General features: G+C 42.5%; 1 protein-coding gene across 2 annotated transcripts in view; it reads left to right on the forward strand.

Annotated features, from left to right (window-relative positions):
• The window catches only part of AGBL1 (ATP/GTP binding protein-like 1), a 920,262-nt gene that overhangs the window by 505,406 nt on the left and 401,829 nt on the right, over positions 1 to 13,027 (forward strand). For both annotated transcript variants that reach the window (XM_010832175.1, XM_010832176.1), the window contains one exon: positions 447 to 576. In XM_010832175.1, coding sequence (XP_010830477.1) covers positions 447 to 576 — 130 coding nt within the window. The remainder of the gene's footprint in view (positions 1 to 446; positions 577 to 13,027) is intronic.

Raw genomic sequence — 13,027 nt, forward strand, 5'->3', positions numbered from 1 at the left:
AGTGTCACTGTCTTCACTGGGGTGCAATAATATCCACTTGGCAGAATTACTGGGCCAGCTAGAAAGAGCATATGTAACATGCCCAGCATGATATATTGATCTCAACTTATTATTAATAATGATTATTTGTGGAACTGGAGAGTCTAGAGAAATTTATTGAACTTGTTCTCCTCGGAAGTAGGTAGCAGAGAACAATATTTCCCAAACTTCATCTTCAAACTCTGGTGACCCTGACTCAAGTTAAATATGGTTTCCAGTTCTCTGGGGAGCTGTGAATAATCACGACAATTGGGATCTGCATCTTTCTGGGCATCTTCAGTGGATGCTAATTGAGCAGAAGTCAGAAGGAAGTTGGATTCATTAGTTTAATTGTCTTGTTGAGCCTTATTATCTCAAGTTATTTTCTTCTAAATGTGTATTTATTTGCTTGTTGTTGGTTCCCGCAGTCACAGATGCTCACTGAGAGGGGAGGACTTGAACAGACAGTGGCTGTCTCCCAGCGCTCATCTCCAGCCCACAATCTACCATGCCAAAGGACTCCTCCACTACCTGGGCAGCATCGGTCGGAGTCCCATGGTGAGTCACTTCCCTCTGCTTCCACACTCTTGGCTGGTTCCCTCCACCTTCCGGGTACAGAGTACTTTCTGTTCAGGCAAGAAAACCAGACACAAGCCCAAGACCTGTGTATGACAAGCTGTAATGAGGGCATATTCATTTCCTAAGGCTGACATAGCAGAATACCACAAACTGTATAGATTAAAAAAAAGACAAAACAGCAGCCTATCTTTCACACTTCTGGAGGCTAGAAGTCTGGAAATTAAGATGTCAGCAGTCCCTAATGTCTCCAAAGACTCTGGGAAAGAAGACTTCATTGCCTCATCCTAGCTTCTGGTGATTGCCATCAGTCCTTAGCATCCTTGGCTCGTGGGAGCACAGCTCCAATCTCTGCCTCTGTCTTCAGAGGGCCATCTTCACCCTCTGTGTGTCTGTGTACAAATTTCTCCTTTCTTAGCACAGCAGTCACTGGACTAATGTGTACATGCTCAGGCATGTCTGACTCTTTGTGACCCCATGGACTGTAGACCACCAGGTTCCTCTGTCTGTGGATTTCCCAGGCAAGAATACTGGAGTGGGTTGCTCTTTCCTTCTCCAGGGGACCTTCCCAACCCAGGAATCGAATGTGCATCTCCTACATTGGCCGGCAGATTCTTTACCACTGAGCCACCTGGGAAGCCCACAGTGAACCAGGGCCCACCCTAATTCAGTATGGGCTCCTCTTAACTTGGTCACATCTGCAAAGAATCTTTTTCCAAATAAAGTCACATACATAGGTACTGGGAATTAAGGATTGAGAGTATCTTTTTGGGAAACCATTTAACTGGCAACAAGAGCAAACTAGGAGTTCAATATTCATTGCTGAAAACCGGGCAAAAAATTGCATTTCATCCCATTTCCTGGGTCTTTAGTTTTTTTTCCAGTTATTCATCAAGAAGGAAAGTGTATATGTCTTATTAAATAGTAAAATATTCTCTAGATGTTCAGATTCGTATTCAACTAGCACTTATTAAGTTCCAAAGATGATTCTGTCACCGTTCTAGGCACTTTCACGTGTAGGCTTTTCTCTCAAGCTTATAGTAAATGTGCAATTGATGAGAAACAACATTCAGAGGCTTAGGCTCAAGATAAGATAGGAGGTAATACTAGCCACGTAACTGTATGAAAGTAATCATTTATGGACTACAAACTATGAACATATCTATCTGCAAAAGTGCAGAGGGCATATGTACAGATTTAGAGTGCTTACCTCACTGAAGGAACTTAAACTAATTTGCAGAAGCTCACACATGGACCAATTCAAACAATCATCTCCACCATTAACCACTTTTTGACCATATACTATACGATTAAAACAGTGGCACATTCAATGAGTATCCAGTGAAACAATGGATGAATATCTAATTTAGAAGCTGACTTGAACCTCAAAAACATTAAGAGGTCAGATGATGTCCTTGGGATCACCAGGAAGTAGAGTCGATCTGGCTTTCCACCCTGCAACCCCTTCTCTCTTCATTCTTTGAGGGGATGTGTTAAGCCCAGGTGTCTGCTCCCAGTGCAGTTGTATGGACAATGCTTAATTCTCCATCTATGACGTGTGATCACAGGTAGAATGTTGTCAGACAAGGACGCTCCCCTGAACCACCAGGGTTTTTAGTGAGGGTCGTTATATATTGGCTGCACTGGGTCTTTGTTGCTGCTATGAAGGCTTTCTCTAGTTTTGGCAAGTGAGGGCTACTCTCTAACTGCCGCGTTCGGGCTTCTCATCGTGGTGGCCTCTCTTGTTGCAGAGCGTGGGCTCTAGGTGCACGAGCTTCAGTGGTTGTGGCGCGGGAGCCTAGTTACTCCGAGACATACTGGGATCTTCCCGGCAACGGATCAATCCGTTATCCCCTGCATTGGCAGGTGGATTCTCAACCACTGAGCCGCCAGGGAAGCCCTCAGGAGTCATTTTGTAGCCCTGGTGTCCACGTGGCTAATCTTAGTCTCCAGGCTCTTCAGAGGTCAAGCTTTGTGGCCCAAGAACCCCACCATATATCACATGGCATCAACCTTCTAACGTGGCCCAAGGTCCCAGGTAAAGAAAACACTCTTGTCTATTAGGATATTCCACAGAAGTCAAGGTGACCTCCCAGGAGCCAGTCCAGGGTCAGACCTTTCTTTAGAGAATATAGGGTTTACATGCTTCAGGCTTGTTGAGTCAGTGCTTTATTGCAAAAGGATAAAGCACATGCTTTTCCCTTAAGAACGCTTATTCTACATTGGTCAAAATGTGCCATGTTTTCATGCTACCTCACATTCTTCATCCAAGGAGACACTGTAATCTGCTGTCTGCCCTCTAGAAATAACTTCATGGCCTGCATATGTGTGCTCAGTCCTGTCCAACTCTTTTCCCCATGAGCTGTGGCCTGCCAGGCACCTCTGCCCATGGAATTTTCCAGGCAAGAATACTTCAGTGGGTTGACATTTTCTACTCCAGGGGATCATCTACCCAACCCAGGGATTGAACCTGTATCTCCTGCATTGGCTTGGATTCTTTATCACTAGCACCACTTGGAAAGTCCCTACCCGGGGCCTCATGCATAGCAGAGCTCCAATCTCGAAGTCAAGATCTTGAAAAGTGTCTCTCTAAGTAGGAAGCCTCAGCCTCTGGGAGGAGAGAGAGAGAGACTTACAGAAAAAGAGTTTCCACCCTGATACACATTTTAAGCATACACACATTCTATCCGTAACAAACAGGATTCCTCTCCACTCTGACAACCTCTAATTGAAGGGCAGAACATTTATTTTAAAGCATGGTAGGTGAAAGCCTTGTTTAAAAATATAAATAAACATTAATTAACTGTAAACATGACAGTCACAGATTCGTTTCCTGCTGGGACCATCTGAGAGGTGGGTGAGAAACAGCTGAGTGCTAGATGCTGTTCGTAGCATTACAAAGCTCTCCTTTAGGGCCAACATCACCTTTCAGTTACCTGTGTGGCTATATTTAAGCAGCCTTCTGCTGACAGCAGAAGCACTGCCACTCACTCAGTACTCAGGCCTGTCCTTTACCTGGAAGTCTTCCACTGAGTCAAGATTGTCTCTTGTGCTACATGGTTGTAAATTAACAGTAACTCACACAAACACTGACTCTTATGGAAATATTTCTGAAAGCATTAGGAAGCCCATTTCTGGTGGTTAGGAGGTTCTACCTGCTCTAGATGGTACTGAGACATTTGCATATTGGCAGGTAGAATAATATAAACTCCTGGGACTAATGAGAATGCAGGAGATGGGGAGAAAGCAACGTCATGATACTTCTGGAGCTTGCAAAAGACCATACAGTTCATTCAGTTTTAAGCAATACAGCCCTTTTCATATATTGTTTCATCCATTCACTGATTCATCCATCTACCCTTCCATCCATTCATCCATCCATCTTTTCATCCATCCATTCATCCATCCATCCAGGCAGTCATCCATTTGTCTACTCATTTACATCATGTGTATAATAATTGTGCCAAGTGCCAGAAGGTACCTTTTCTTTAAGGAGTTGTATAATTTCTTTGGTAGAAAGTGGAGTCAAGTCTGTGAAGAAACCCATGTAGTAAAAAATGAAACAAAGTTTGTCAGTAAAAACTGAAACCAAGGTTCCTGTGAGTTGTAGGAACACAAATGAGGGCTTGAGTAACTTTCCCTTAAGGTTAAGGAAATGCTAGAGACTGAAGATGCCGTTTGAGTTGTACTTGAATGATGAGTAAAGGTTTTTCTTGCACTCACAATAAACTAGTAGAGAAATATCCTTTCTTTAGATGTCTACAAGCCTGATTATGGACTCTTTTATCTTCTTCCTTGTGAAATTGAAGACTTGGTGGGATTTCTGTGTCTGAAGGTCACCAGACGGAGCAAAAGAAAGGAAGCTTTTATTAACTAATGGCATAGCTCTCACATCACGCTGATCTTATGTTCCCTTTCCTATCGTCCTGAACTTCCATTTTATGTCTCTCTTGCCTGTTAGAAGATCAGGAAATATGCTGCAGATGTTGGATCCAAAAGCCCAGAAACACACACTATTGGCATATTTATACACCGGAATGCAATTCAACAATAAAAACTTAAAGACAGTAGCAATCAACTACAGATATACTCAAAAACACAGACCAATTTCAGGAACATGTTTAGTGAAATAAGTTAGACATTAAGAAGCACATATTCTATGCTTCTATTTATACAAAGTTTAAGATGAGTTAGACCAGAACAGTGGTTTCCTCTAGAAGGAGATTCAATAAGAGGGGCCAGGAGGGAACTTTCTAGATTAGTGGAAATTGTTCTATATTTTGAATGAAGAGTCAGTTACAACAAAACTCATTGACTCAAAACTCTTTCAAGTTCTGTACTTGTACATACTTCCATTTCCATTTATTTTAGAATTAACGAAATCAAAGCAAAGTCACAGAGCTTTGAAATGTAGCTAGGAGATAAAGGAGGATGTTCAAAGTAAAATTGACCAGCACAAAGGCGTGCGAGTCAATTTAGGGGAGATTATCTTTGCCAGAACAGAGTAGAGAGGCTGAGAAGATTTATTAGAAATCAGAAGGCTCCAGTCAGAGGAGAGGTATGTAAGTGGAGAAGCCCAGAAGAGCAGACAGCCTTAACAATCAACTAGTGGGAGGCACTGAAATGTTCATCTTCCAGGAGCTCCACACAGGGGTCAGGAGACATGCTGCACTGGGGCAGTAGGACACGGCTTTGGGGAGAGGAGGAAAGCTGAGGCTCCAGCAAGCTCCGAGGAGCCGAGACCAGCAGTGTCTTCTGAAGAGCTGTGTTGTAGCTGCTTGGTCTCTGTCCTGCTGCAGAGCATCTGGGCTTCAGAATTAGGAGAGGTATCAGTTTCCATCCCCCTGGCTCTTGCTGTGTGCGTGCGTGCATGCTCAGTCATGTCTGACTCTTTGCAATCCCATGGGCTGTAGCCAGCCATGCCCCTCTGTCCATGGGACTTCCCAGACAAGAATTTGAATACGTGTTGGTAAAGAGATTGCAGTGCTCCGTGAGCAGCTCATTGATTTCCATTTACCACTCACACAAAATAGGCTGCCTTCTTCCAGGGGACAGGGAGGGTGTATTTGGGGTTTATCCTTCTCTGGGGCCCAATGAAACAGAACTTTCAGCTACTAACATTATTTTACTGGTCTTATTCTGTCCCTCTGGCATATGTTTTTAGTTCATCAGCTTCTTTTTAAAAAAGGCACGGAAGTAGAGGACAAGAAGAAATGGCATGTCCCTTCCTAAATCCTTGTCTCCAAGGACCTAAGGATACGCTGTACACACAATTTATTTTATCTGCACTCTATTCTTCAGAAGTAGCAAAGGAACATGTGTTACAGTTACTTATTTTCTTTGACTCAGGCTAAGGTACTGAATCTAGAATTCTCCTATTTTTGTATTTGAGGATAAAGTAGGGGAAAAAAATCCCCATACCAAAAAGGAAACAAGCAACAGAAAACATGGAGGTCCTGGGTAAAAAAAAAAAAAAAAAATTATAATAATAATTTGATCCCATATTTTTTTATTTAAAATTGTTCCCGTGATACCAGAATAAAGATTAAGTAATGAGTGGCTATGTGCTAGTCATTTAACCTCCTTTAACTTTAGCACAATGCTAAGTTGAACCTCATTTGTAAATTTGAATGAAAGCCTCCTTTCAGGAATTTTATACTGATTAAACATGTATGTCATGAACCTTAACAGTATGACTGGCCCATATCAAACATTTAAGTAAACCGCAGAGATTAAAATCATTATTAGTTCCCAGAACGGAGCTACATCCAAAACAAAGCCACACTTTAGACTGCATGATGTTGCATTAATGTACATGGGCTTTGTCAATGTAATTGAGCTATTTTAGAAAGAAGGACATTAAAATAACCTAACTCTGGAATGGCGGAAAACTTCCAGCAGCATTTTATAATATTTAATAAAGGGTCCCACTGTGAGAAATCTCATAACCCATTAGTTACTGATGCCTTCTGCTGAGTTAAATGGGAAAATTTTCACCCCAAATTAGCCACTGGAGGTAGACAAAGCTGATGTGTAAGTAAGGCTGCTTTTCTAAGACCATGTTGGAACTTTGACCCATAATGGCCCAATTTAAGTGAAAATCTCTCACTCTAGGAAAGAGAAAAGAACATCAGATCCTCTTTCAGTTGTGTTTGTGTATTTGCTCAGTCCTATCCAACACTTTGTGACCTCGTGGACTGTAGCCCACTAGGCTTCTTTCTCTGTCCCTGGAGTTCTCTAGACAAGAATACTGGAGTGGGCTGCCATTTCCTCTTCCAAGGGATCTTTCTGACCCAGAGATCAACCCTGCCTCTCTTGCATCTCTTGCATCTCCATCATTGGCAGGCAGGTTCATTACCAGCTGAGTCACTGGGGAAGCCAACCCTCACCCTCACCTTGCCTCTTTTAGGTATTGATAGGAATAAATTCTGCACGTGCCCCCTGTGGTTAGCCTCAGACATGAATGGTGTTGCTGACAACTCAGATGAATCTCTTGCTAAGAAGAGATCACACCTGTCAGTAAAAGGACTGGGAAATCTGGTCTTGCAAACAGGGTTCTTGGATAACTAAGCACTCCACTAATAGCATTTCTCTCCTAGAGAGGTTTACTCTGCTCAAGAACTTGGGCTGAATGTTGTCTGCAAAATACTGTACTCAGGCTGGAATCTCCAGGGCTATAGTGAGACTTGTTTGGTTTAATTGGAAGCATCGTGGTTTTGGATTTCCATCACATTCCCCAGCATTAGCCTCCTTCGAGCTTCAGCCTTGCCTTCATTTTCTTGTGGCAAGGGTATAAATTATGTGGAGGTCTTGCTGCCAGGAAGCAGGAACAAGACCCAGATGTCAGGAATGGAAAACACAGCAGCTTAAAGCTGGCAGAAAGAGCAGTAAACAATCAGGAACAGCGGAGCCATGGGAGTAGGGGAATGGCTAGGAGAGATGGGCTTGAGATGAGGGGGGAGTAACCTCTGGAACAAGGTTCCCAATTAGCTTATAGAGGACCCAGGGTGGGACCAAGGAATGGAGGGAAAGATGGTGAAGGTGTGTGAGCAGCATACTAATGGGGCCCTCAACAGCCTCTTTGCTGAGCAAGAAATGATGGAACACACGTTTGCATGAATTAAATTAACCTTGCAATTTAGTTCAGATAGGAATTCACGGGAAAAGGTACTAGGGAGACGCATGGGAGTCTGATTTCAAAATCGTAATCCAATCCACAGTATACACTTGGCTGATGAAGAAAGTGAGGCACAAGGGACTCAGTTTAGCTCAGGGTGAACAAGTGTAAGACTAACCACTCTGGCTCAAAGAAAACAAAACTTAACTAAACGAGAGCTTCAGATCTATGTCTCTCCCAAGTCCCTTGCCTTGGGGAAAAGCACATCATATTGCCTATTTATGTAATCAGAATTTAGGTATCATTCTTAACCTCTTCCTCACTAAGCCTGTGAATCCATTTAGTCTCTAATTCCTATAGATTTTACTTTCTTACTCTCTCGCCAAACATCCTTTGTATCCATACTTACATTTTCTCCCTTAAAGTAAGCGTTTGCCCTCTCTTGTGCCTGGTCTCAGGCCCTGCAATTCATTCTTTGTTGTTTTTTTGTTTGTTGTTTTGAAGTGGATGATTTATAAAGTCTGTATTGAATTTGTTACAGTAGTGCTTCTTTTTTTTTTTTTTCTTTTTTCATTTTTTAAAAATGTTTTGGTTTCCTGGCCCTCAGGCATGTGGGATCCTAGCTCCCCAACCAGGGATCAAACTCATACACCCTGCATCAGAAGGTGAAATCTTAACTACCGGGCCACCAGGGAAGGTTGCTTTGCTCAGTCGCATCCAATTCTTTGTGACCCCATGAAACTGTAACCCGCCAGACTCCTCTGTCCATGGAATTCTCCAGGCAAGAGTACTGGAGTGAGTAGCCATTCCCTTCTCCAGGGAATCTTCCTGGATTAGAGATTGAACCTGGGTCTTCTGCATTGCAGGTAGGTTCTTTACCATCTGAGCCAACAGGGATGCCCCCTGCCAGGGAAGTCCTCCTGCAATTCCTTCTTACTCCAGTTCTGGTGACCTGAGTGCATGACTCCTCTTTACCACAATACTGATGGCTCCTTCCCCACCGTTGGGAAAATGTCCAAACATCCTGCAATGATAAGCATGCACATCAGGGATCTGATCACTGCCCACCTCTGCCTGTCCCCAGGATCCACTCTCTTTCAGTCTATAGTCTTATTCTGAGTGATTGCAGTTCTTCATGTGCATAGTCATTTCTCATTTTTCCATTTGCTTGGACAGCTCTCCTTCAGTGGAGCTCATCTTAGGTATCACCCCCTAAAGAATCCCAGGACCACCACATCATACACTTCAGGGGTGCCGTTCCTTAGAGTGCATGGTGGAAGACACCCCAGGAGTTGTGCAGCTTGTCTTTATTTGGGTTTCCAGAGGAACTGTGTGTCTTTCTCCTCTGACAGTAATATGTTCACCTATTGTGGTGCTGGAGAAGACTCTTGTGAGTCCCTTGGACTACAAGGAGATCAAATCAGTAAATTCTACAGAAATCAACCCTGAATGTTCACTGGAAGGACTGATGCTAAAGCTGAAGCTCCAGTACTTTGGACACCTCATGCGAAGAGCCAACTCATTGGAAAATACCCTGATGCTGGAAAAGATTGAGGGCAGGAGGAGAAGGGGGCGACAGATGGTTGGATGGTATAATCGACTCAATGGACATGAATTTAAGCAAACTCCAGGAGATAGTGAAGGAGAGAGGAGCCTGGCGTGCTGCAGTCGGTGGGGTCGCAAAGAGTAGAATATGACTTAGCAATTAACAGCAACATTCACTTGTGGGATCATCCCAGTAAAACTGCTCCTGGAAAAGGCAATATCGACCTAAAAAGTGTTTTAAAACATGAAGTCTGGATGAGAGCGAACGTGGGTTCAATTACTTGTTCACATACTTAATAGTGGTGCGAGCTTGAGCAAGCCTAGGCAAGTTACTTTTTTTTTTTCCTGCAATTAAGTTTTCAGCTGCAAAATAGGAGATAATTATAGCACCTACTTCATCATGAGATAATCTATATTAAATGTTTAGCACAGTATCTGAATCATTGTAAGTCTCCAATAAATTAACTACTGTTGTTCTTGTCATTGTTATTGAGGGCAGTATTGCCTTATATTAAAATTTTAATTTCTTCTGCCACAGTGCAGGCACCCAGCAAATATTTGTTGAATCAATTGATGAATAAGCAAGATAGGGCCATTTATTAATGCATGGATATTAGAGTGTCATGACTGGGCACATTTCCCACTTACCTATTACAGATTTTTACTGAAAGGAAGTAGATGAGTATTAAGTCATCCAATCAGAAAGAAAAAAGCTTCTTTAACTGAAATAACTTGATAATTGTCTTGTAATTGCCCCCTGCAATGTAGAGTAACACATGTTTCCTATAACTAACGTGCCTTTATTTTTAGGGGTGTCATTTGAGCAATAAGTAGATCAATGTCTCCATCTCCTTTATTTTCAATCTTGAGGGGCCACTAGAACTCCTAGGGCAGAGTGGAGCTCATTCCAACAGGTGCAGAGGTCTATAATTTATCATTTATGTCAGCTTTCAGAATGTGAAGGATCAGAAAAAAATAAAATTCTTTTTTTCCAGTTGAGTTCGGCAGCTAAGGAGCACCTGTCACCACAGAGGCATAGCTTCTGGTTCAGCTGAGAAATCTGTTGCTAAGACACAGCCCTAATTTGTTTGCACACTTTTCATGAGAATGGTGGGTGTTTATTCCCAGGGAGAAACTGAGGCGTGAGAGAGAAAACTTGGCGGGAAATTCATGATGGCAGAAGATCACACCTTGAACAGTTATTTGATCGGTTCCTTTAGAGGCTTTCAAAGCATAGCCCCATGTCCAGCGGCATGAGTGTCCCCTGGGGTTGTTAGATATGCACGTTCCTGGGCCTCACCCAGACTTGCTTCAGTAGCCACATTGCTGGGGAGTGGGCCACCGTCTATGATGCAACCAGTCCTCCAGGTTATTCTGTTGCTTCATGGCGTGTCAGACCCTCCGCTCTAGACTCAAGATGCATGCAGTGGATCTAAACCCTGGCTACACATTTAGAAAAACCTGGAAAACTTTTAACAATCCCATCACCCTGGTGTCACTGCAGACCAATTAAATCAACATCTCTGGAGGTGGGCTCCAGGCATTGATATTTTTACAATCTCCTTAGGAGATTCCAGTGCACAGACAGGATGGAGAAGCACTGGCCTGGGGGATTTTTATTTTTATTTTTTTTGCAAACAACGGAAACCTGCTTAAGTAAACCAAGGTGGCAATTTTGAACAAGTCGAATAATGTCTAACCAGAGCTAGAAAACACCCAAACCCTAGACACATCTTCTGTCAATCTCTCATTTTCTCCTTCTGTGGGCACATTTTCTGGTTTCTGCTTTTCTCTGCACATTTGCCTAATTATCTCAGCCTTTACAACCCAACTTATTCTGCTCATTCACTGTTTCTCCGCTGCCTTTTCATTATTTTTGTCTTGTCATTGGACTGACTCCCTCCTCGCAACTCTGTATGGAACACCCACAGCTCAATGATATCTAGAAGCTGGAGAGATTTTATTTTCGCCTAAGATTTTAACTTGAAGCTATGAGTTAAGGATTCCTCCCTCCCCCAATAATAAAATTCCTTTTTTATTTTTAAGAGAAAAAAATACCTAAAATACTTCTCTGCTAACAGGAAATTCACAATGCAATTAAAAAATTTCCCCCAATAAAATAGTAGCTTTTTGAAGAAAAAGTGAAAGTTAAAGTGCTAGTCTCGCAGTTGATCCCAACTCTTTTCGACTTCATGGATTGTAGCCTACCAAGCTCCTCTGTCCATGCAAAGAATACTGGGCTGGGTAGCCATTCCCTCCTCCAGGGGAATCTTCCCCACCCAGGGATCAAATCCAGATCTCCCGTACTGCAGGCAGATTCTTCACCATCTGAGCTACCAGGGAAGCCCAGTAGCTTCCTCTTATTTAAAATTAAGAGAGAGAGGGAGAAGAGAAAGAAGGTAAATTTATCGAGAATATCTTCAAGTCCTTTAGTTCTTAAAACTCTCACCTCATAGATGACTCCAACCACCTTGACTCCAGATATCGGTCCTGACATCTCTGAATTCTTCCCTGCTTACATAGCCCATCAACTACCACACCTTATCAGTTCTGATCTACTCTTCAAGAATTAGTTTTCATCTTCTCCCATTATGACTGGGCAGACCATCTACCTATTTGCCTTTTTTAATCTTTCTTATATATGCGTGTTTATTTATGGCTCCATGCATGCACCCTGCATGTTCTGGGTCACTCCTGGTGTCAACAGCTTCTTATTCAATCAGTAAACAAAAGGACTTGATCAGATACCAGAAAACAGGCTCATCTCATCTAATTTCTCAACCAACAACATTGTTGATAGCAATTTATCTGGCCTTAGCTAAACTATTTCCAGAGAACAGAAGTTTTTAAAAGTGTGACACTGCATTGCAGGACATCTCTAACCATTGAAAGTTATTTCTTGCTGATAATAAATATTCAACAACTGAAATCTACTTCCATGGTACATATTCTCCTTCCTTTTGCCTTCCTCTGTCATTTGAAATGATAGCAAGTATATTTATTCATGCTTCAAATGGGAGAATTTATAAATTTGGAGGGCTTCTCAAGACCCTACTGAGCTTTTTTCCCACCTAGGGTAAGCATCTCCAGTATAGTTAGTTGATCTGTGTTTCTGTGTGCATGAATGCTAAGTCCCTTCAGTCGTAGCCCACCAGCCTCCTCTGTCCATGGGGTTGTCCAGGCAAGAATACTGGAGTGGGTTGCCATGCCCTCCTCCAGGGCATCTTCCTGACCCAGGAACTGAAACCCAAGTCTCTTATGTCTCATGGACTGGCAGGTGGGTTCTTTACCGCTAGTACCGCTTGGGAAGCCTGATCTGTGTTTATAAACATTCCCATTTCCCTGACTTTCTGATTTCAATTTACTGAGGCATCCTGGCTTGTTTTTAAATGCCACACTCAGAAGTGAAAAGCACTGTATTAGATATAAATTGACCAGTGTGAGGTATATCAGACTGATTGCTCTCCTAAGGCATGACCACTTTAACTTCTCCAGAAGCAATTTATGATTAATTTTGACATCCATGGCTACTGATTCATTTTGAGCAAACTGTCATTTAAAACCTCCAAATCTCTCATTCAAAACCTACTGCTACGCTGAACGTCTCTTTCCTTTTGCCACTGTTTGCGTCTAATTGTAGGAGCTGCATTTATTCTACTTTAAGTGTTTCAGTTTCCACGAATTCTGCTCCTTTTGCCACTTATCATTTCCGCTCTTACTGTGCTTTCACTCATTCAAGGTCATTATTACCCTCTTGTGCATATGTGTGTA

Source organism: Bison bison, unplaced genomic scaffold (genome assembly GCF_000754665.1).
Source record: "Bison bison bison isolate TAMUID 2011002044 unplaced genomic scaffold, Bison_UMD1.0 scf7180017860443, whole genome shotgun sequence".
Lineage (NCBI taxonomy): Eukaryota > Metazoa > Chordata > Mammalia > Artiodactyla > Bovidae > Bison > Bison bison.